Here is a 25,014-nt window from a genome sequence, read left to right as displayed (position 1 = left end):
AATAAGTAAATTAATTAATTAAAAAAATAGAACTCTGGAAAATATGTCTCTTAAAAAAAAAAAAAAGAAGAAGCAGACCTGGGGACAGTGATCCAAGTACATGTAGACTATGTAAGGTAGGTAAGATGGGGAAGTGGATAAAGCAATAAATGGTGGGTTATCCAGTAAGTCACCATGATGGGCAAGCTGGGGAGCTCTGGAAAGCAATGTAGAGCATGCACCCCAGAGTTCTCCCAGTAAAGGGGCAAGTAAGCTAGGGTACTCAGCCAACAACTCTACTCAGTCAGTGGTTGAGGGCTGCATCCAGGGGTGATAATCCCCCAACTCTTCCAGCCTGTCCTGCCCAAGAAAGCCATCAGGCTAAAAGACACAGGTTCTAACAGGCAGGGTCCACCCAGTGGGCACAAAAACTTAAAGAGCTGGGGAGATTTGAGCAGGACACTCACAGTGTCTGCTACACACGCCAAAGGAGATGCCATCCAAGGGAGGGCAAACCATGAGCACTGATGGCACTAGGCAATATATAATATCCCCCCCACTGTATTTCTACCCAATTTAAGGTTGCCAGATTTAACAAACCAAAACCAAAACTGAAAAAAAGAGTGCAATATTTGGGACACACTTACACTAAAAAATTATTTGCTGTTTGTTTTAAATTCATACTTAACGAGGCATGCTGTACCTTATTTGACAAGCCCAGCCCAACTACCTGGGGCTCTGGTTGAGGGCTATCTTCCCCAGTTTATAATCTTTGCCATACCTTCCACAACTTGCTTATACTATTAAAAATGGAATGGAGGGACTTCCCTGGTGGCGCAGTGGTTAAGAATCCACCTGCCAATGCAGGGGACACAGGTTCGAGCCCTGGTCTGGGAAGATCCCACATGCCGCAGAGCAACTAAGCCCACGCGCCACAACTATTGAGCCTGCACTCTAGAGTCCACGAGCCACAACTACTGAGCCTGCATGCCACATCTACTGAAGCTCGCGTGCCTAGAGCCCGTGCTCCGCAATGAGAGAAGTCACCGCAATAAGAAGCCCACGTACTGCAATGAGTAGCCCCCACTCGCCACAACTAGAGAAAGCCCACGCACAGCAACAAAGACCCAATGCAGCCAAATATAAATAAATAAATAAGTAAATAAATTTATTTTTAAAAACTGGAATGGAGGTCAAGTGCACAGATCCGGCAATTCCTATACTCTTACGGTACTTGTAATCATATTAATAAAATCAAGTCCTGAAAGATAGTGAAACTGACAATGCTATCAGCATCTAACTAATGTCCCAGGGATCATTATGGGTCAAAACCCAATTATCACCAACTTTTATCAATACGAAGGTAGACAGCATAGCATTGTGGCTGAAAGCCAAGGTTGTGGAGTCAGATTCTTTGAGTTCAAATCCTGGCTCTGCTACTTGATAATCAAGTGACCTCTGTAAGCCTCAAAAATGAGGGCTTACATTTTCCTCATCTGTAAAATGGGGATGATAATGGCCCTTACCTAATAGATTATGACATATTCCAAATAGAGCACTCTTGGTAGATTTCAATAAATGTTAACTATTAAAAATTAATAATAATGAGAGTTTCAGGAGATACAAATTTACCAGGGATCTTGCCATTTGGAGTAGAGGGACATCTTGTTTACCTCTGTCTTCACACTATGCATAAATTCCTCCAGGAAGGCCAGAACTGAATCTGACCACTGCCCCAGTCTAGTTCCAGAATCTGCCCCAAGCTCTGACTCTGTCTCCTGGGGCTGGTTGGAGACCATTCAGAAGGGAATGGTCTTGAGCAATGGTTCAGGAAGTAGAAGATCTAGGGAATTCCTGCTGAGAGGCTCTGAAGACCCTACTGTGCATCATTCCCTGCCACACTTGCCTTTAGAAATGTATGGTTCCTTGTCAGACAGCTGGTGAGTGCCAGAAGCACTGGCCTCTGGCCTGGGCACTGGGACAGGGGGCCTGTTGGCCAAGTTCACGGAAGAGGCCTCATCATCATCCACTGTGTGATAAACATCTTCTTCCTGACCGAGATGGTGTACCTCCCTCTCCAAACTGGACATTCCCATGCTGTTGCCTAGAAACAGAGAGAAAGGTGACTGAAAGCAATTGTCAAACCCTGGGACCCCCAAGTCATGCAGCCAGCTGCCCTGGGACCCAGCTCTGCCCATCAGCAAGCTGGTCACCTCCACATTAGGTAGGGCCTGGCAGCCAACCAGGCCGGGGGCCAGCCCCACCTACCTGCACACCCACAGTAGTTGGCCCTGCCACAACAGAAAGACCCATGGGGCACCACTAGAACATATAGCTCTGGTGACCAGAGGGGAGTGTGCTACTGGGCCCCACAGACATCTGCTACATAAGGCCACCACTCTAAGATTGGCAAACATCACCAAGCTACCTAATACACAAAAATTAAAAGAGAGAATTGGGCAAAATGAGGGACAGAGAAATATATTCTAAATGAAGGAACAAGAAAAACCCCAGAAGAACTAAGCATAGTGGAGATAAGCAATCTACTTGATAAAGAGTGAAGATAATGATCATAAAGATGTTCAATGAACTTGGGAGAGGAATGGATGAACACAGTGAGAAGTTTAAGAAAGAGCTCAAAAATTTAAGGAACCAAGCAGATCTGAAGGATACAATAACTGAAATTTAAAAATACACCAGAAGGAGTTAATAGTAGATGAGATAATATAGAGGAATAGATCATTGAACTGGAAGACAGAATAGTGGAAATCACTCAAGCTGAACAGAAAAGAAGAAAAAAGAATTTTAAAAAATAAGGATAGTTTAGGAGATCTCTGAGACAACATCAAGCATGCTAACTTTCCCATTATTGGATCTCTGAAGGAGAAAAGAGAGCAAAAGGGGCAGAGAATGTATATGAAGAAATAATAGATGAAAACTTCCCTAACCTGGGAAAGGAAACAGATGTTCAGGTCCAGGAAACACAGAGAGTCCCAAACAAGATCAACCCAAAAAGGTCCACACCAAGACACACTGTAATTAAAATGGCAAAAATTAAAGATAATGGGAGGGGCTTCCCTGGTGGTGCAGTGGTGGTGCAGCGGACGCCTGCCGATGCAGAAGACATGGGTTCATGTCCCGGACTGAGAAGATCCTACGTGCCACGGAGCGGCTGGGCCCATGAGCCACGGCCACTGAGCCTGCGTGTCCGGAGCCTGTGCTCCGCAACGGGAGAGGCCACAACAGTGAGAGGCCCGCATACCGCAAAAAAAAAAAAAAAAAAGATAAAGGGAGAATATTAAAAGCAGCAAGGGAAAGGCAACTAGTTACATATAAGGGAACTCCCATACGAACACCAGCCGCTTTTTAGCAGAAATTTTGCAGGCCAGAAGGGAGTGATATCATATTTAACGTGATAAAAATAAGCTTACAACCAAGAATACTCTACCCAGAAAGGATATCATTCATATTTGAAGGAGAGATAAAGAGTTTTACAGACAAGCAAAAGCTAAAAACATTCAGCACCGTTAAGCTGGCTTTACAGAAAGTGTTAAAGGGACTTCTCTAAGCAGAAAAGAAAATACCACAACTAGAAATATGAAAATTAAAAAAAGAAAAATCTCATTGATAAAGGCAAATATACAGTAACTATACAGATCAACCACTTATAAAGCTAGTAGGAAGGTTAAAAGACAAATGTATTAAAATCATCTATATTCACAATAAGTAGCTGAGGGATACACAAAACAGAAAGATGTGAGATATGAAATCAAAGACATTAAACATTGGAGGCAGGTAAAAATTCAGGGTTGTGAGACTTCCCTGGTGGCGCAGTGGTTAAGAATCTGCCTGCCAGTGCAAGGGACAAGGGTTCAAGCCCTGGTCCAGGAGGATCCCACATGCCGTGGAGCAACTAAGCCCATGTGCCACAACTACTGAGACTGTGAGCCACAGCTACTGAAGCCTGCACACCTAGAGCCCATGCTTTGCAACAAGAGAGGCCACCGCAATGAGAAGCCCGTGTACCACAATGAAGAGTAGCTCCTGCTTGCCGCAACTAGAGAAAGCCCGCACACAGCAATGAAGACCCAACACAGCCAAAGTTAAATAAATAAAATAAATTAAAAAAAAAAAAGAATCCGGCTGCTAATGTAGGGGACACCGGTTCGAGCCCTGGTCTGGGAAGATCCCACATACCACAGAGCAACTAAGCCCACGAGCCACAACTACTGAGCCCACATGCCACAACTACTGAAGCCCTCACGCCTAGAGCCCGTGCTCCGCAACAAGAGAAGCCACCGCAATGAGAAGACCATGCACTGCAATGAAGAGTAGCCCCCACTCGCTGCAACTAAAGAAAGACCGGATGCAGCAATGAAGACCCAATTCAGCCATAAATAAATAAATAAATAAATAAAATTAAAAAAAAACACAAAAAACCTCATGGTAATCACAAACCAAAAATCTATTATAGATACATACACAAAAAGAGAAAGGAATCCAAACATAACACTAAAGATAGTCATCAAATCACAAGGAAATAGGAAAAGAAGAAAGGAACCAAAAAGAGATATTAAAAACCAACCAGAAAACATTAACAAAATGGCAATAAGCACATACCTACCAATAAATTGCTTTAACTGTAAATGGACTAAATGTTCCAATCAAAAGACATAGAGTGGCTGAATTCATCTATGATGCCAGCATCACCCTGATACCCAAAGCAGACAAAGGCATCAAAAAAAAAGAACATTACAGGCCAATATCCTTGATGAACATAGATGCAAAACTGTCCTCAACAAAATATTAGCAAAGGGAATTCAACAATGCATTAAAAGGATCATGCACCATGGTGAAGTGGGATTTAATCCCAAGGATGCAAAAATGACTCAATATCTGCAAATCAATTAACGTGATACATCATATTAACAAATTAAAGAATAAATATCATATGCTCATTTCAATGGATACAGAGAAAGCTTTTGACAAAATTCAACATCCATTTATCATAAAAACTCTCAACATAGTGGGTATAGAGGGAACACACCTCAACATAATAAAAGCCATATATAACAAGCCCACAGCTAACATCATACTCAATGGTGAAAAGCTGAAAACATTTCTGCTAAGATCAGGAACAACATAGTATTGGAAGTCCTAGCCATAGTAATCATACAAGAAAAAGAAATAACAGGGACTTCCCTGGTGGTGCAGTGGTTAAGAGTCTGCCTGCCAATGCAGGGGACACGGTTCAATTCTTGGTCTGGGAAGATCCCACGTGCCACGGAGCAACTAAGTTCATGCACCATGACTACTGAGCTTGCACTCTGGAGCCCATGAGCCACAACTACTGAGCCCACGTGCCACAACTACTGAAGCCCCTGTGCCTACAGCCCGTGTTCTGCAGCAAGACAAACTACCACAATGAGAAGCCTGTTCACCGCAATGAAGAATAGTCCCCACTTGCCACAACTAGAGAAAGCCCGCACATGGCAACGAAAACCCAACACAGCCAAAAATAAATAAAATTTAAAAAAATAAATTTTTTTTAAAAAGAAATAAAAGGAATCCAAATCAGAAAGGAAAGAGAAAAAAGGTCACTGTTTGCAGATAACATGATACTGAATATAGGAAATCCTAAAGATGCCATCAAAAAACTACGAGAACAAGTGGTGCTTCCCCGGTGGCGCAGTGGTTGAGAATCCGCCTGCCAATGCAGGGCACACGGGTTCGATCCCTTGTCCGGGAAGATCCCACATGCCACAGAGCAACTAAGCCCATGCACCACAACTACAGAGCCTGTGCTCTAGAGCCCGTGAGCCACAACTACTGAGCCTGCGTGCTGCAACTACTGAAGCCCACGTGCCTAGAGCCCGTGTTCCACAATGAGAGAAGCCACCACAATGAGAAGCCCATGCACTGCAACGAAGAGTAGCCCCCACTCGCCACTACTAGAGAAAGCCTGTGCACAGCAACGAAGACCCAACACAGCCAAAAAAAACCACAAACAACTATTAGAACTAGTAAATGAATTCAGTTAAGTTGCAGAATACAAAATTAATATACAGAAATCTGTTGTGTTCACTAATAATAAACTATAAGAAACAGAAATTAAGAAAAAAATCCCAATTACCATTGCATCAAAAAGAATAAAATACCTAGGAATAAATCTAACCAAAGAGGTAAAAGACCTGTACTCTGAACATTATAAGACATTTATGAAAGAAACTGAAGACAACACAAATAACTGGAAAGATATACCACATTCGTGGATTGGAAGAATTAATATTGTTAAAATGACCATACTGCCCAAGGCAAATTATGGACTCAATGCAATCTCTATCAAATACCAATGGCATTTTTCACAGAACTAGGACAAATAATTCTAAAATGTGTAGGGAAACACAAAAGACCCCAAATAGCCAAAGCAATCTTGAGAAAGAAGAACAAAGCTGAAAGTATCATACTTTCTGATTTCAAACTATACTATAACGCTATAGTAATCAAAACAGTATGGCACTGGCATAAAAATGGGCTTCTGTAGATCAATGAAAACAAATAGAAAGCCCAGAAATAAACTCACGCTTATATGAGCAATTAATTTATGACAAAGGAGCCAAGAATACATGGGGCGCAAAGACAATCTCTTCATAAATAGTGGGAAAACTGGACAACATACACATAATCACTCTTCAATACAGCCTTGACTTAATAACACCTGCGTATGTTCCCCTATGTTCTCCTCCTTCACCAGAAAGTAAAGTCTCTTGAGGGAATTGATTATATCTTATTTTCCTTTGTGTCCCCTAGCCCGACAACTAAAATAGTGCTTTGCTCATAGTAGGTACTCATTAAATTTTGGTCAAATTAAAATAAACAAGTGTTTTTAAAAAGAGATTTTGCTAAAGGCAACTTGTTTACCCAAAGCAGTGGCTCCAGTGGTGGGAACTTCTGGCTTACTTGTAATAGGCTGATGGGGGAGCTCGTGGGAATAGAGTGCCTTCAAGCACACCATGTGGCTTGCACATGGCAGCCCATTCCTTGAGTGGAGCAACCCTCATAGGGAGCCAGGCAATATCTAACATCTATTTCTCTTTCCCTCTTTTTGTTTCCCTGCTCACTGCTGCAACTTACCTTCTAAAAACTTGCGGATCATAGAATCCTTAGTGGTCCGAGAGAAACCATCTCCGGGGATTGGATTAGATGTACTGGCCTGAAGCATTTCAACATCTAGAAGGAAAAGGAGACTAAGACTTTATATGTTGTTCTTCCACATAAACAAGGACATTTTATAAGTGGATATACAAGGTTTGACAAATCAAGAGATTCAAGAATTCATTAAACCATCCATCTACCCATCCATCTGTCTAATCACCCATACATCCATAGGTCCATGAATGCATCCATACATCCAATTATCTACCTGCTCAATAAGGACACTCAGTAAATATGGGGTATAAAGGAGAGCAACATTTACAACCTTCAGGCCCTTTCCTAGACCACAGGACTCAAAAGGTATAGATATGCTCACTTGTGTTTGAAAGAATGAGCCTAATTTTTAAATATATACCTGTAGTCTTTATAACAGCAAAAAAAATAAAAAATAAAAGGACAACAACAAATAATTGGAGGCAGAAACAACAAAGAATAGATAAATTGTAATTTATTTAAACAATGAACCATTTTCAACAGTTAAAAAGAATGTATGGGAGCCACTCTATCAACATAGTACCATCTCAAAAACATAACAACCAGAACTCTATTTTTAGGTCATTCATGTAATTGGTCATTTATAAGAAGCTGCACATAGACCTTGGGTTTTTCACTATTAAGCATAAACCCACGGGGACCAAAACTGTGTGTGAAAACTATTCAATTGTCACAGCAGATTCTACTAAAAACCTTAGTAACCAACATTACTTTATGTTACTTTATGACTCTGAAGTATGCATTTTGGGAGCAAAATTTCAGCCTTGTGTTAAAAGTAGAACTTTGATAATATCAAGAGGTTGCGTTCAGTAAGGCATATCACACAGTTACTGGGGACTTGTTTGCTTAGGCAAAATATGTAGTTTGAAGTTGAATAGTATACGTTGAAAAAAAAAATCATGTGAATTTAATCAGTATACACAGATATACTGTTCCTACTACTTTGATATTTGGGGACCAGTTAAATACAGTCTGGTGAATTTGTATGAAATATTTATATTTATATCACATTTTCCAAGAATATTAATTGAAAAGAGGTCATGGTCATAAAGTTATGTTAAGGATAATGAACTTCACATGACATAATCCTAGTTTTGAAACAAAATATCTGTATGTACATAGAAAAAAAGCCTGGAAGGAAATACATCAAAATGTATATAGTGGCTATTTCTGAAGTAGTATGGATAGGTCATGGACATTTCAGACCATAGACATTTTATTTTCTATTTTACACTTTTCTTTGTCTTCCAAATTATCCATAGTGGCTTCTGTTGCATTCATATATGAGAAAAACCCTATCAGCACTTTTTTAAAAGGCCTAGGTAATTATGATCAAGTATGTACAATTATTTTTTTAAGGAGAAAAATAGTCTTTATTAATTTTTACTATCACATTTAAAAAAATTTTTTTTATTAGTTTCTGCTTTATAACAAAGTGAATCAGTCATACATATACATCTGTTCCCACATCCCTTCCCTCTTGCATCTCCCTCCCCCCCACCCTCCCCATCCCACCCCTCCAGGCGGTCACAAAGCACCGAGCTGATCTCCCTGTGCTCTGTGGCTGCTTCCCACTATCTATCTACCTTACGTTTGGTAGTGTATATATGTCCATGCCTCTCTTTCGCTTTGTCACAGCTTACCCTTCCCCCTCCCCATATCCTCAAGTCCATTCTCAAGTAGGTCTGTAAGTATGTACAATTAGATTCCCAAAGCAAAAATAATTTCAGGTTATTAAAAAAAATTATAGCTCACCTGTCAATTACCAGATTACTGATTTTTAAATTATAAAACATACTGCTTTTTATTTTTTAAATTAATTAATTTATTTATGTATTTATTTTTGGCTGCATTGGGTCTTCCTTGCTGCGCGCGGGCTTTCTTTAAGTTGCGGCAAGTGGGGGCTATTCTTCGTTGCGGTGGCTTCTCTTGTTGCGGAGCACGGGCTCTAGGTGCGCGGGCTTCAGTAGTGTTGGCTCGCAGGCTCTAGAGTGCAGGGTCAGTAGTTGTGGCACACGGGCTTAGCTGTTCCGCAGCATGTGGGATCTTCCTGGACCAGGGATCGAACCTGTGTCCCCAGCATTGGCAGGCAGATTCTTAACCACTGCGCCACCAGGGAAGTCCATACTGATTTTTAAACTTTCCAGTGACCAGATATTACATTATTACATAGCATAGCTCTTACCTGACCTTGTTTCAAACTTTGACAGTCTTTTAATAATCTAAATATAAATTTTGTGACCATAAAACAAAACAAAACACAATGTTGAGTGAAACAGTTGCAGACTGGTTTTTGCAGTATATAAAGTATTTTATATAAAGTAGTTTTCAGTATATAAAGTAGTTTCTATAAAGTTTTAAGGTCTATAAAATGATACTACATGTAGTTTATGAATTCATAAATATCTAGTAAACATATGAAAACATGCTGAAATGCTGGAAAGGATAAATGTTGAGTTCATGGTAGTGGTTACCTCTGGGAGGGAGGGAGGACAATCAGGTTCCAGAGGGGGTTCATAGGGGGCTATAATATGTAATTAAAAAAAAAAAAAGATCTGAGACGAGAAAAAAAATACATATTCTTGATGAATCAGAATCTTCAAGAAATACAACATTTTTGAAAATTAATATGCTACCTTTTGCCCCCAAAAGGGGAAAATAAGATTCTATTTTTGTATTTTCTTGTATATGCAAAAAAGAAACTCTGGAAGGAGATATAAGAAATTAAGATCAATGGTTTCCTGGGAACTAGAAAGATGACAGACAGGACTGGAAAAAGGTTTTTTTCACTGTTCATCTTTTAATATTCTAGTTTTTCTATCCTATTGAAAAAATAAAGGAAAGAAATGCAGAGCTCTGATCATGTTTTCGTTACTTTAAATATTATCCAAAAAAAGGGAAGATAAAGCAATTCCCCTTTTTTACCTTTTCAGTTTAATGTTTCTTGAAATGTGTGTAGTGGAGACATTACATTGAATATAATGTACCTTGATACCCTCTGGTCCAGAGCCCTGTGATTCCAAATGAGTAAACTGTTAATTCAGTGAACTTCTCTTGTCAACACTGAATTCTATAAAGTAAACCGTAGAGAGATTAGGGTGACTGTACTGATCCTGAAACACACTTATATGTGTTTTAATTTTAAAAATAAATTTCTGGGACTTCCCTGGTGGTCCAGTGGGTAAGACTCTGAGCTCCCAATGCAGAGGGCCCGGGTTTGATCCCTGGTCAGGGAACTAGATCCCACACGCGTGCCGCAGCTAAGAAGTCCACATGCTGCAACTGAAGATCCCACATGCCGTAACTAAGACCCGGCACAGCCAAAATAAATAAATATTAAAAAAAAATTCTAAGAACTCACAATTCATTCCTTAAAAATTCAAGACCAGAAAAACGACACTTATTTGAGATTTCTATTTAAATTGCTTAATTGTGGTTTTATGGGACATGTTTCTCATGGAGTTAGAAAATTGGGAAGAAAGACATATCCTACAGGTGTGCCTTACTGGGAGCAGGACCCTCCTCTACCCTCCTGACTCCTACCCCTACAATCCCTCACCCCTTAGCTTCCTGACCCTGACCCAGCCAACTTTTGAAACTCTTCATTCACACAATAAAACACAGAGGAAAAGACCCCGAAGGAAAGACTTGCTTGCATCAGACACCCCTAGAGATGAGGGGAGGGAGAAGTTTTGTGGGCCTATCGTTGGGCTCTGTCATGCCCAGTGCTGCATCCTCCAGGAGACCACAGCCCCCTCAGGCTCCAGCATCTCTAAGAACCTGGTGAGGGCAGAGCAGCATCAGGACAGTTTCAATCACCAATAACCAGATCTCCCAGGCTGGCAACACCAGAGCGCAAACCTCACACACACAATCGGCCACCCCCACTGACAGTGGTAAAAGAGACACGCACGGCCTAGCTACTTCACTCACAAAGTTCAGTTTGAGACAACTGATCTCCACATCTGAGATGTAGCTGCAAAATTGAAGGAGCTACAAAGAGTGTTGGAAAAACAAAATGTAGACGAAAAATGGAAACAGCAAGAGCAGCCCTGGCTGGACCTGGCACACTTCCGTAATAAGGATGCGGGCTTCTGTGCCTGGTACTATGACCCCATCGTAATGTGCTGAATTTTATGTGGGTTAAAGAAAGAATTTTAAAAAGAAAAGAGAGAAAGAAGAATGAGCACCAGTAAATGACATGCCAATATCACGATCCTTTGCTACAACGCACTGAGGAGGAGGCAACATCATTGTTATGGCATTCTTGTCCAGAATTTATAACCTCAGTCCAATCACAGAAAGCATCTGACAAATCCAAACTAAAGGGCATGCTACAAAAAAACTGATTGGTGTTCTTCCAGAATGTCAAGATGAGGAAAGACTGAGGAACTGTTACACATTGGAGGAGACTAAGGAGAATAACAGCATGCACTGCAGGATCCTATCTAGGTTCAGCATCTAGTCCTATCTATGAACAGAAAAAGAACATTAGGGGGAAAACCAGTGAAATTTTGAACAAGGTCTGGAGGTTAGTTAGTGGAATTGCACCAATGTTAATTTCTTGGCTTTAGTAACTGTACTCTGGTTAGGTAAGATGTTAATATTAGGGAAATCTGGGTGAAAGGTATACAGGAAGGGTAGCATTTTTGCAACTTTTCTCTAAATCTAAAAGTATTTCAAAATAAAAAGTTTTTTTTTTTTTAAAGAAGAAGAACAGGTAGGAGGGAAAGAGATGAGAAAAGGAGAGGAAGAAATGCAACAGCAAAACTAAAGAAGCGTAAGCCCTGGGAATGACCTACACTGACCCTTTCCTGTCCACCTACACTATCAAGTCACCTTCCAGGGACTCCTGGGAGCCACGCACCTCTGGGTACGATGAACAAGGCAGGGCTAAATGAGCCACCTGTGACAAACAAATCTTTTTACTCTGCGGTCACGCTTTCACTGGTGGTTAAGAGCATGATTTTGGAAGGAGACAAACTAGGATCTGCTAAAGATCAGTCCTGAGACATAAGTAGAATTATTTCTCCTCCCTGAGGCACCCTAGAAGGATGGTGAGAGGTTTGGGCACTATGGTCAGAATGCATAGTTTCCAATTTTGACTCTTCCACTTCTGACTGTAGGACTGCAACACCCACCCGTCCAACTGACTTTTAGATCCAACTTTTTGGATCCAGCTGATCATCTGGGCTCGCAAGATGACCGTGGGCCATGCTGGTGCCAGTCTACTCAGAAGGATGGAGGATACAGACCAGCAGGACAGTACCAAGCGGCCTTCCTCATCGAGGGCAGTCTTTACACCAGTCCAGAAACTCTCACGCAAGGAGACAAGATCCAAACCAGGCAGGTGGAGAAGCTGCCATGGTGTCTCAAGGGAGCAGCATTTCTCAACTCTGGAGTTTATTAGCAACTCCTGAGGCATTAGCTTCCAGGGTCTCCATAAGAGGCATCCAGAGACATTGCCCTCAGGGAAGCCCAAAGTATGGTGTCCCTTTCGGGTATTTATAGTTTACATACAACTCCTCTCAGTTCCAGATGCAATTTACCACCAATTAGGGGTCATTTTTATCACAGGCAATGTTGCCTAGAGACATAATTGACATATGGCTTTTATCAGGTTACCAGGGTAACAGAGTGGAAGTCAACAAAGGTCAAATTCTCCTGCAGAAAGGGAAATGAGAGCTGTTACATTAACTCTTTGCCCACAATTATCTTGGGCCAAGTTGTTTACATCCTCTCAGGATCTGTTTTCCTGTCTGTAAAATGGTGATAATAATAGTACATATATCATAGGTTTCTCATGAGTATTAAATGAGAAGCACAGAGCTTAGCACATAGGAAGTGCTAAATGCACGTTAGCTGCTATTATTACTGTTATCTTTATTATTAAATTCTACACCCATGCTAATGTCCTAAGTAGAGAACAATTTTAAAAAGAGGACTCAATTTATACTTTTTAATAGTAATTTTATTTGTTTGAAGTCAAGTCTCCTCCTTCAGAGTAATAAATGCTTATGGGTTAATTCTAACATCTGAATATCCACACATATTTTCAAATTACCTTTCCTAGCAAAGAATTACACCCAATCAATAGTTTTATATTGAATAGACTTAAAGCACAGGGGCATTGTACGATAACAAACGATAATTCTTCACCATGGAATTATGTGTGGAAACCTGACTCACAAACAAGGCTTGCCAGGCATTGTCTTGATCATGGCTCCTGAACACCAAGTCCAGGCTGGACAGAGCTGGAGGCTTCTTTCCTCCTTGGCCAAGGCTCTGCCGCTGCAGTCCAGACCTAACTTGGAGGCCTCATGCCCATTCCTTGTGCTTTCCTGAGGCTTATCACATTTTTTATTAGAAGGCTCAGCAATGAGCACCAAGGGGAAATTCTAGCAGCTCTTCAATCCCTTCTGGCCCCACCCCATACTGCCGGGATCACAGGTAGAGGCTGATCTTAAGGTCAGAGCCTAAAGCCAGAGGATCTGAGGCTTGGCTGGAAGAGCATGATGGAGGCAGGGGCACAGGGAGGAGGAGGATGGTCTGCAGACACATGAGAAGGCCTGGAAGTCAGCCGTAAAGGCCCTGACAAGGGCTGGAGCCAAGTGAATGGTCTGCATTCAGGCTACAAACGTAAGTCAGGGAAAGGCAGCAGTCAAGGCCCGGCAAGCAATAGAGGTCCAGGACACTGGCCGATAATGTCTGTAAAATGGTGATAATAATAGTATGTATCTCACAGGTTTGTCATGAGTATTAAATGCAAAGCACAGTGCCTAGCACACAGGAAGTGCTAAATGAACGTTAGCTGCTATTATTACTATTATTACCATTATCTTTATTATTAAAGCAGGTCAAGATCACAATCAGAGGTGGTGATTACCAGCGTGGACTTTGATATCCTGGAGACCTGGGTTCAAGCCCTGGCTCTGATTCTTAGTAGCTCTGTGTCCTTGGACAAGTTACTTGATATCAGTAAGCTTTCATATCTCCATCTGTAAAGTGGGTATGGATAACAGTACCTACCTCATAGGAAGACTGTATGAACCAATTGAGACGATGCTTATAAAATGTTTAGCAACAGTACTAGGCACTAAATATTAATGGTTATCATTATATTGAGGCAACCTAGACAGTTTATTAGCTTTCTATTGTTGCTGTAGCAAATTACCACAAACTTAGTGACTTAAAACAACATCCAGTTCTGTAGTTCAGAGGTCTGAAATGGGTCTCACCGGGCTAAATCAAGGTTTCGGCTGGACTGCATTCCTTTCTGGGAGATCTAGGGGAGGTTCAGTCTTCTTGCCCTTTCCAGCTTCTAGAGGCCCTGCACTCCTCGGCACGAGGCCCTCTTCTTCCATCTTCAAAGCCAGTAATTTTGGACAGAAAGCTCAGCTGAACAGAGTCCTTCTCATGGTGCCATCTCTGGTCTAACCTGATTCCTTCCTTTACGTTTTTTTTTGGCCACGACCAGGGCCAGGGATTGAACCGAGTCCTAACTAGTGGATCACCAGGAAATTCCCATCTTTCTTCTACTTTTAAGGACCCTTGTGATTATACTGTGCACACCCTGATAATCCAGGATATTCCCATTATTTTAAGGCCAGCTGATTAGCAACCTTAATTCCATCTGCAACTTTCATTCCCCTTTGCCATGTAATCTAGCATATTCATAGGTTCAGGGGCATTATTCTGCCTACCACAGGTAAGACCAAATGTGAGCACAGTCAACCTGTCATGAATTTCCTTCCCATGTGGGACTGGCGAGGGGAGTGGGCACAGGGACCAGGGTGCACTCAAGCAAGTCCATCATGTCATGTCCACATATGGACTCAGTAGCCCTGGCCTGATGTGGGCACAGGCCTCTACTGAGTCTCTGTAGGTGCACTGCCTTAAATGAAGAAAAATACTTTTCTTTCCATTTATATTTTAAATAAAATGATTATTTTTATACTGAGTTCAACGTAAGTATCTTTGAATTAGACCAGGAACAGTGGATACACACATTGGCCTCCATGTCCCTATTGTGTACTCAAGGCAAACATCCCTATTCAATCATAGCACTCTTTGCGGCCTCAGAATCCTTCTCAACACAGCTCCCCAGGCACTCAACACCAGCTAACTGACACTGACACATGAAATTACTTTTAAAACACTATTTGCCATAGCTATATTAGGCAGTAAGTCCTAGTAGTAGCAGATACTACTTTTGTAATAATAAAGAAGAGAAAAGAAAAAGTACCTGGTGGTTTGGAGTTAATGAGAGATAAAACCCTCAAACTGTAAATTTGACAACCCATGTGTACATACAACCCAGGCACACAGTAACACATGAGCGACTGAAATAGAAAATTCTGGAGGTGAAGGGAGTCCGTTTCCAGACAAAGGACATTTTGAAAAGAAAAGCACAGCAACAGATCCCTGCGTCCCTGGATGCTCAGGGTTTGTACTTCAGATTCTAAGCATTTAACCTTCACCACTTAGGTAAACTGAAATGTGCTGAAACCTGCTGGTCTAAGGAAAAAGTGCAAAGTTCTTTCATTTCTTTGGGAAAAAAACCCCAAAACAATAACAAGGAAACTCTGGGGCCACAGTCTTCTTCTGGGAAAAGCAGCTGCAGCGTTACACTATACTTTTTCAAAGGAGTCAACCCCAAAGAAACCATTCCTGGGAAGAAAGAAGCTTGAACAGATGAAGAGAAGGCAGGTAGGCAAGTAATTAAGGAATAAGTCAAGAGCAATAACTAATTTTCAAAGAAGCTCATATGATACTCCTCATGGGACATAAATCTGGATCACTCGGCTGCAGTGGAAACTCCATCCAGATTATGTGTTGTTACTTTAACAGAAAACCTAATCTGAGTATGTAATACAGTAAAATGTCAGATACTGAGAGACTATTCTTCTGGAAAGGCTCTCAAACCCTGAAAGCAGGCCAAAAGAATTTTTTTCAGCAAGTGCTTTTGTGGCCAGAAAAGAGGCTTAGAACAAGGATCAGCATGGTAAAACATGTGAAGAAAACCTGAAACCCGATTGGTTCCATTTGCACACAGGTGGAATGGACTGCTGGATTGACCATGTCAATAAGAAAGTCCAACCTTCCCATACCCTCATGGAGAAGTGAGGGGAAGGAGAGAGATAGGCAGAGACAGAGAGGCAGAGACAGGGACAGAGAGAAAGAGATAGTCACACACATGCAGAGGTCGGGGGGGAGAGGGAGAGAAAGGGAGAGAGACAATGAGACAATGAGACACGAAGAAAGAGGGAGTTGGGGGAGGGGAGAGACAGAGACAGAAACAGAGACAGAGAAACAGAGACAGAGAGAAGAGGAATGACAGTCTGAAATTAGAGGTGCTAAGGAGTGATTGACATTGAAAAAGAAGCTAAGCATGAAAGGGTTAGGAGAAGCAGCATGCTAAGTTTTGTGGATTTCTTAGCAGACAACAAGTACCTTAGTGCGGTGCTCCTGGTAAGCACACAGGCCCTCTGTCTTGCAGGAATGAGTCCACGGGACGAGCTCCTGATCGGGTGTAGTGGGCACTATGACTTGCTAAGTCACAGGCACCCCTCCCCCAATCCATTCTCTACTAGCTGCCCTCTTGAGGGCACCGTGTCTTTTTCCTCAATCGTACTGTCACAGTTTGTAGTTATATATTCAGTTATGCAGTACCTTTGTTTAATATCCAACTCTCCCGCTAGAAGGGAAGCTCTGGAAGGCAGGGATCATGCCAGCTTATTTACTGACTCCTCATCACCTGGCACAGCGACTTAAGCACTCAAGGGGGTTGATAAATGTTGTTGAATGAATGAATGTGAGAATGGACAAACTAATGGGTAATAAGCAAATGAATACATGGATATGGAGATCTTTGGGCTTTGTTAAGGAATGTGGGCATTTCCCAAGCTGAGAAAAGAGAAGGGCAATTCAGGCAGCAGGAAGAGCGCAAGCAAATGAATGGAGACAAGAAAGAAAAGGCAGCTGGGAGCGGCCAAAGATGTCCCACCTTCGGGGACATCTAACAGATATCTCACTACCACCTATCGGGGAAGTCAAGTCCCTGCACTGGAACATCAACAAACAATTCCACACCACAACATCTAGGATGACTTCTTATTTTCTGGTAACTCTCAAATTCAAGAAATAATTGAGCACCTGTTGTGTACAGCCTGTGGATGATACATGCTTCCTAACTGAAGTAGGAGCAGGTAAGCAGAGAAGCGTGTACATAACCAGAGTGCAAACTGATCGGCATGCCATGCCCCGAGGAGGGTGTGACCCACAGCTGTACAGGTGCAGAGGGGAGCGAGGTCGCTGCTGATGGTGAGGATTTTATCTTATTAATTTAAAAACATTCAATCCAGCATGCTTTCACTAAGTGCCTATCTCCACAACACAGTTCTTGTACATCTAGAGGAGGGAAAAGCTACAGAAGTCAGGAAGTGCCCTGAGGATCCCTCTGCTTCACCAGGTCAGTTTCAGCCCCAGACAAGACAGGAACAGCCAGCCCTGCCTCAGAGGGAGTTCCTTGCTGGTAAGACCTCATGCCTTGCACCCAGCCCCACTGCCTCTAAGGCACTTCTTGGCTCTGCTAGCCAGGGTCTTCCCAAGATGAATAGCAGGAGGATGGCAGAGACTCCGCGGCTGCAGGAAGGAAGACTCTTGAGAGAAAAGTGTGCAGGTGGGGAAGGCAGCGTGTTCCAGTAACTTAATTTTACTTACAAATGGTCCTTCAGGTGGGCTCAGACCTTACATGGCTGGGCTATGAGGCTGCTCACTGGGCCCAGTTATGCCCCCAGCTCAGAGGGGACCCTGCTCACAGAGACGGTAACCAGAGAACCCCAGTAAAGAAAACACTGCTGGAGATGATCTGTTACAAAGACGGCAGTTACCAAGGAGGTTGCTAAGGGAAGTCAGCAAGTTAGCTGGGGCTAAGTTGGCTCTCCACTGCACACAAACTTGAGCCACAGACCCAGGTGGAGGGAGCAGGGGCACAAAAGAAACGTTCAACGCAAGAGTCACAAGAAGCAGAACAGCCCTCTGGGATGGATTAGAGTGACACGTGTGAGTTTAGTCTCTAGTAGCGAGACATTGCATCCTTCTCCTTTTACTCCTCTCTCCTGATGCAGAAAGACAAACCTCTGAGATAGTCAAGCAGCACTAAATCCACAAGCGGATTACCTTTGAAACAGCTGGACAACGGCCTCCCAGAAATGGCTCCTGAGGCCTTAGTACCCAGAGCCTCATCAAAGTGCCAGTCACAGGGTGAGGCTTTCCACACAAAACGTACTACCTAAGTCAAAGGACCACCAGGACCATCGTATCATTCTCTGAAAGCAGGGATAGAAGCAAACGAAGTAAATGAGAAAAATATCAGGAGATAGTGAAGATACCCAAAGAGAGGTGTGCTGTGATGTTTAGTTAGTGTTTGCAGAAGCTTACCCTAAGAACATTTATTTCTTACATAGTACGGTGCGGAAAATGATGGTTTAAATCCGTGGGCGTTTGAACACAAAATTCTCAAGAGAATTGAGAGCAAAGTTGAAAGTCTGATAACAAAGACGTAGTTACCACCTGGTGGCAGCATATCTAAACTAAAGACAGTATGAGGAGTGTGTACGTGCCTGTGTGTGTGTGTGCGCACGCGTGTGCGCATGCGTGTGCACCCGCACCCACGCACGCAAGTTCAGGGGAAGGATCATAAAATCTCAGGATCAGAACCCAACATTGCTGCCCAGCCAATTCATTCAACACTGGGAGTTTCCCAAACAACCTTCCTACTTAGTGGTTGTTTGGATTCCCTTTGGGGACCTCATTACTATCCCCTTTCCAAAACTCTCAAGTCAGAAGGAGGCAGCTTTGTCCCAACACAATCAGATGACCTCCAAAGCTGTGGTAAGGAGATGGCATAGAGCCTGCACTCCATAATGTTTGTCCTGTGAGTGAATGAATGAATGAGTGAGCGAGTCAGCTAGTGAATAAACACGGCCTAGTTTCCTTCCTATTTTCAGCCTCTAGGGTTGAATGGTAACAAAGGTGGGGCACTGATAACCTCCGCTATTCAGATTTAGGAAATAGCTCCCCTGTAAGTATCCGTCCCAGGGCTGGCAAGTCCCGACCCTAGAAGAAGGGCAGGCCAGGAGGGTCCTCTAGCTCCGTGGGCAGCTGACAGACTTGACCCCTGGGACTACGCAGACCCAGATTCCTGACCTGGTTCTCCCACGATTAGACTGAAGTAAGTTACTAAATCTTGGAGCCTTAGCGGTCTCCTCTATAAAATGAAGATAACTTTATCCACCAAGCCCCAGGACGCTCAGATGGGATCACAGAGATGAAAGCGGTGTATTGACTTGAAAGGGCCAGAAGATTACTGTGCTGGCTGGCGTTACAAGTATGCATCTTAGATTTATCAGTCTTATTTATGACCTAAACTGCCTTCTCCCCCAGAGAGTCACTGGTAGTAAGATGAATGGTTCCTCCCCAGGCACAAGTTGCTGCTGCTTCTGGGCCAGTAGGTAAGTGGTCATTCTCAAGATTAAACCACAGAGACAGAAACACAAATCATATCTAGATTCAGAAAATTCAGAGTTTACATGATCTGGCAAGTGAAAACTGCAGTGGGTTTCCGCTGCCCATTCCCCAGACAGCGGAATCCTACAGCCTGCCTGTTGCTGGCCTCCTCCAAGCTCCACGGCAACCAGAATTCCCCACACCCCCACCCCCTGGAACTTTACAAGATGCCAACTGGCCGCAAACCAGGCAAGCTCCATAGCACTCCACCGCCTTGGGAAGTGCTGAAGAGGCTCAGCGCTCCCGCTGTGAGAGGCCCAGCAGACAGGAGTAATGGGATGGCTGCTGTTAGCATTCCCTACAGCTTTGCACTGCTGTGGTGGGGGGATTTCCTGTGTTGGAGCAACCAGAGGGATAAGAGGTGTTAAGGCTGTCTGTCAACACTAAACCAACTACCAGTAAAGTGCGGGATCCTTCGATTGTTCAACTGCCCCACCGCAGGGACACAGGGCAGAAATGATGATGCATGGTCTCTGGCTTCCCAGAGGGGTACTAGTTTTTCTCCAAATGTTCTTTTGTGAATGAGTCTCTGTTCCAGACTGAAAAGGACTGTGTCTTCCCTCCAGCCCATTGTCTCACCAAAAACCAGGAGTGGGAGCGGCAAGTGGCAGAAACACAGATGCTCCAGAATGCTTGTTGGGTCCATGGAGAGATGGACGGATGTGCAAGGGTAGGGGGCGCCAGAGGCTGTTTTTTTTTTTTTTTTTTTTTTTTTTCTTTTTGCGGTATGCGGGCCTCTCACTGTTGTGGCCTCTCCCGTTGCGGAGCACAGGCTCCAGACGCGCAGGCCCAGAGGCCATGGCTCACGGGCCCAGCCGCTCCGCGGCATATGGGATCCTCCCAGACCGGGGCACGAACCCGTATCCCCTGCATCGGCAGGCGGACTCTCAACCACTGCGCCACCAGGGAGGCCCCAGAGGCTGTTTTGTGAGCTAACATCTGGGCCGCAAAAAGAGGAGGCATGGCTGGAGCTGCTAGATGGTTTTTCTAAAAGAAACCACGACTAAAATTTGTGGTGTTAGATGGAAACTTCTGGCACAGAATAAGGAATATGGTCCTCAAGACAGAGAGACCTGGGTTCAAACCTGGACTCTATCACTTATTAGCTGTGAGACTTTGGCAGAGTTGCTTAACCTCTCTGTGCCTCAGTTTACTCATTTGTAAAGTGCAGGTTAATAAAAGCACCCCTGTATGGCTGCTTTGAGGATTCAGTGAGGTAGAGGATGTGGATGGTGAGGATGACGCCTTCTCTCCTCACCTTCCTGCTGGGTCACGGCTGATTCAGGAAGAGCTTCCATAAGTACCTCAAGTCCTTCCAGTCAGGTGCTGAGAGAGAGCTTCCACCGCTCTGTCCCTCTTTCTTCTGTTCCCCCAGAGGAGCAGCCAATCTGACTAGCAAGCACCTAACAACCACTGGACCACATCTTCCAAGTGTTAGGGTTGCAGTGTCAAAGGCTCTGCTGGTGTCAGGGTTCACCTCTGGCCCCCTGACTCGCCCACATTTCCTGCTCCAAAGCGCCCTCTTAATGCCTGCTTTTCCGTTCATGGATGGGAAAATCAGGCCCAACTCCTTGTGGGCCCAGGTCCCCGCGGTCTTCTCCTCAGGCTGAAAATTGGCAATACTCAATCTAGCCCATTCCAGAAATTCCTCTGTCAATAAAGCCGATGGATGTGTTGATAGGTATGTGTCTTGTCTTTCTTGAATCTATTGATTAGACCAGAGGGAAGGGGGGAGAAGTTGTAGGCAGTGTTTCAGAGCTCCTAGCATCTCGTAGCAAATGGTGGTAACATATAATGAAGACCCTTAGAGGGCTGGTTGTGTGGTCCTCCTGCTTCAACCCTGATATGTGCATCGAAAGCCAATGTTTATTTAGACCAGTGGTTCTCAAGGGGAGTGGCACTGCCCTCTAGAGGGTGTTTGGAAAATCTATGAGGGTATTTTGGGTTGTCACCATGATGCAGGGACACTACTGGCATTTAGCAGAAGGGAGAAAGATGCTAGACAGCCTTCATTGTGGGAACAGCCTTGTTTTGTGTCCCTCATGACTTTTAAATATTTCACTAGATAGACATATGGGTTAAAAAAATAACTACTTATGATACATATTTATACATATGTGTATATTTGTACATATCTGTTTATATGTATATGTATATGTGTATATTTTTAAATTTAATATCAGCAGGTATAAGGAAAAATATGGGCAAAAATCCCCACCAAACTATTACAAGTGCTATATAGGTTGGTTGAGTGGAGTCATGAACTTTCAATAGCTCGGTTATACATTTTTTTTGGTTTCCAATTTTTGGAAGAATGTATTATTTTTGCTATTAAAAAGAATTAAGATAAACAAAAATGGGCAAAATTTGTTAAGCAATTTACAAAAAAAATCATATCCTGGAGATATGATATTTTGGAAATAAGTTTATTATATATTAATCCAGTAAAATCAGGTTATCAAAAAAAAAACCCTGCTCGGGCCTCCCTGGTGGCGCAGTGGTTGAGAGTCCGCCTGCCGATGCAGGGGATACGGGTTCGTGCCCCGGTCTGGGAGGATCCCATATGCCGCGGAGCGGCTGGGCCCGTGAGCCATGGCCGCTGGGCCTGCGCATCCGGAGCCTGTGCTCCGCAACGGGAGAGGCCACAACAGTGAGAGGCCCGCATACCGCAAAAAGAAAAAAAAAAAAAAAAAAAAAAAAAAACCCTGCTTATAATTTTCTGAGCCTAGAAGCTAAACTGCTTCATTTATGAAATACAACTTGTATTTTTGCATGGTTTTGATATACACCAAATTTTCCAGGAATTCAATTACTATGAAAATGGAGAAGAGAATGTGAGGAATCATTCACCATTTAGGAAAATCCAGGCATTGATGCCAGCGCTGCTGGCGGTATCCAAGTCACTGATACAATAAACATGTCAGTCAGCACTTGAGGCTGTGACTTTGGCAGTGATTCTGAGCGTAGGTGACTGCAACTGACTAATGCACTATGTCCTTGTATGGAGGCACATCTGAGAATTTCCTCTCCTATGAGTTCTCTTCTATATTTCAATTGGGACTTATATTTGATTTCTAAAAATTTCATATGTAGGTAGGTTATATTATATGTATCTCATGTCAGGGTAGTAGTGGGGGCATTACAAAATGTTTGCTATAAAAAGGGCCCGTTGGGGCTTCCCTGGTGGTGCAGTGGTTGAGAGTCCGCCTGCCAATGCAGGGGACACGGGTTCGTGCCCCAGTCCGGGAAGATCCCACATGCTGCGGAGTGGCTGGGCCCGTGAGCCATGGCCGCTGAGCCTGCGCGTCCGGAGCCTGCGCTCCGCAGCGGGAGAGGCCACAGCAGTGAGAGGCCGCGTACCGCAAAAAAAAAAAAAAAAAAAGGGCCCGTTGGAACTGACGGAGTCAAAAGCCACTGATTTCGCTTCTGGATCACAAGGCACAAAGCCTTCATCGACTCTGACTTCCAGGCCCTTGCTTAAACTTTCCAGTCACACAGAGGTCATAGCAGAGGAAGTTTGGAGAACGATTCTGCTTGTCACAGCACATGATGACCTGTCTAACTTTGTGTGAAATGGGATCTTCATCACTGTGGAGTAGGGCAGGGGGTAAGCAAGGGAATTTCCCCAGACACAGCAGAAAGAAAAAACGCATTTCTCAGCAGAAAGATGGAAGCAGAACTGTGCTGTGCTACTTACAGAGGTCCTCGGTGGCAGCTGGGACAAAGGCCGCCATGGACTCATACAGCTCCTCGTCACAGCCGGGGTTGAGGGAGCACTTCATGAGCAGGTCTGTGGAAAGGTGGGCCATGGACTCATACACAGAGTCAGCCTCCTCCCCTTGCATCAGTTCCTCTTTAATGTGACTCTTCAGCATGTCCACAGTTTCCTGAAAGAGAAGGTGGGACCCCACAGGCACACTGACACAGCCGGGCTCTCTGGGTAGAGTCAGGCCCTCGAGTGGGCTTGTGACAGCAAAGTAAAGCCTCACACACATCAGGGTTGCAACTATGTGCGCATGTCTGTATTTCCCACCACACTGAAAGCCCCTTGAGGCCAGGCTCCAAGTCTTTTTCTTTGTTTTATGTTCTTTGTTTTAACCTTTGTATCTTCCTCCAACACTAAGAACAGAGTTATGCACTCAGAGGAGACACCCGTTAAATGTCCAGTGCCCAGAGGATACAAATTTAAAACTTTCTCTTGGGTACCTATTACGTGTCAGGGACAGTGCTATGGATGTGCCTATACATTATCTCATGGCATCCTTTCCACCACTGCTTGAGAGTGTCTCCTGTTCCCTGGTCAAAAGATGTGAAAACCAAAGCTCAGAAAAATCTAGTGCCTTATTCATGGGTCTGCAATCCTGGCTTCTGACCCTTCTACTATACCCTAGTGGTTCCTCAAATGGCAACAAATGGCACACAAAGGTATAACCCTTGCTGATTGGCCAAATGGAAATTCAAATGGGCTAAACAGGGCTGCAGCCAAGGCGCTCTTGCGCTTGTGTGTAGTCAGAAGTCCCTTGGGGACTTGGTCCACTAGTTCCTTCCTGTTCCTTCCATTAGGCTGCTCCAAAGTGCCCGCCTCAGTTTTACATCCTGTGCCCAAGAGGAGAGACGGTCTTGGGTGAAATGCCCTGAAGTCAGAGAGGCCCCCTTTGTCATTCTGCCTCCAGGTGGTTGTGAAGTCAGAGAGGTGGCTTCTCTGAAACCCCTGCACAACTTTTCCTCGTAAGAAACTGTGGTGTTTCACAATCCTTATTTCAGCATCAACCCACAGAAATCCTCATTTTCATCATCACTACCCCAAGGGAGCCAATCTGCTATCTGACACTCTGTGTTGGTTTCCTGATGAGCCCCAAGGAGTGGACCAGGTGACAGCTGTGGAGTGTTGGAGACTCAAGGTCTGGCATTTGGTTCTGATATGGTGGAAAGAGGAAATGGGACGGTTCTTGGAGGTCATGAACAACAGAGAGCAGCAGCCTTTTGGGGGCTGTGCTGGAGATGCATCAGTTGAAGTGATTGTAGTTAGAAAACAAAGATGATAGGACAAATGTGAACCAGATTAACTTCAGTGCAAACTAGAAGTGCATCTTTCCACGTCCCTGTGACAGAAAGTAGGATAATGCTCCCCAGCTTTACCATCAGCTAGGTTCAAATCCTACCTCCACCCTCACTAGTGTGGGACCCTTGGCACAATGACTCGGCCTTTCTAGGCCCTTTTCCTCCTTTGTTGAAGACAGAGGACAATACTGTCAA

At 43.7% G+C, this 25,014-nt stretch overlaps 1 protein-coding gene across 1 annotated transcript in view; it reads right to left on the bottom strand.

The window, feature by feature from the left end:
• PIK3AP1 (phosphoinositide-3-kinase adaptor protein 1) overlaps positions 1 to 25,014 on the bottom strand; it is a 113,995-nt gene that overhangs the window by 27,281 nt on the left and 61,700 nt on the right. The window contains exons 8-10 of the mRNA XM_081244046.1: positions 23,456 to 23,645; positions 7,114 to 7,209; positions 1,886 to 2,083 (exon numbers count right to left, since the gene is read on the bottom strand). Coding sequence (XP_081100172.1) covers positions 1,886 to 2,083; positions 7,114 to 7,209; positions 23,456 to 23,645 — 484 coding nt within the window. The remainder of the gene's footprint in view (positions 1 to 1,885; positions 2,084 to 7,113; positions 7,210 to 23,455; positions 23,646 to 25,014) is intronic.

The sequence above is a fragment of the Mesoplodon bidens genome (genome assembly GCF_964165515.1).
Source record: "Mesoplodon bidens genome assembly, chromosome: 1".
Classification (NCBI taxonomy): Eukaryota; Metazoa; Chordata; class Mammalia; order Artiodactyla; family Ziphiidae; genus Mesoplodon; species Mesoplodon bidens.
The sequence above is the reverse complement of the archived record's forward strand: the minus strand, read 5'-3'. Positions and strand labels throughout refer to the sequence as shown.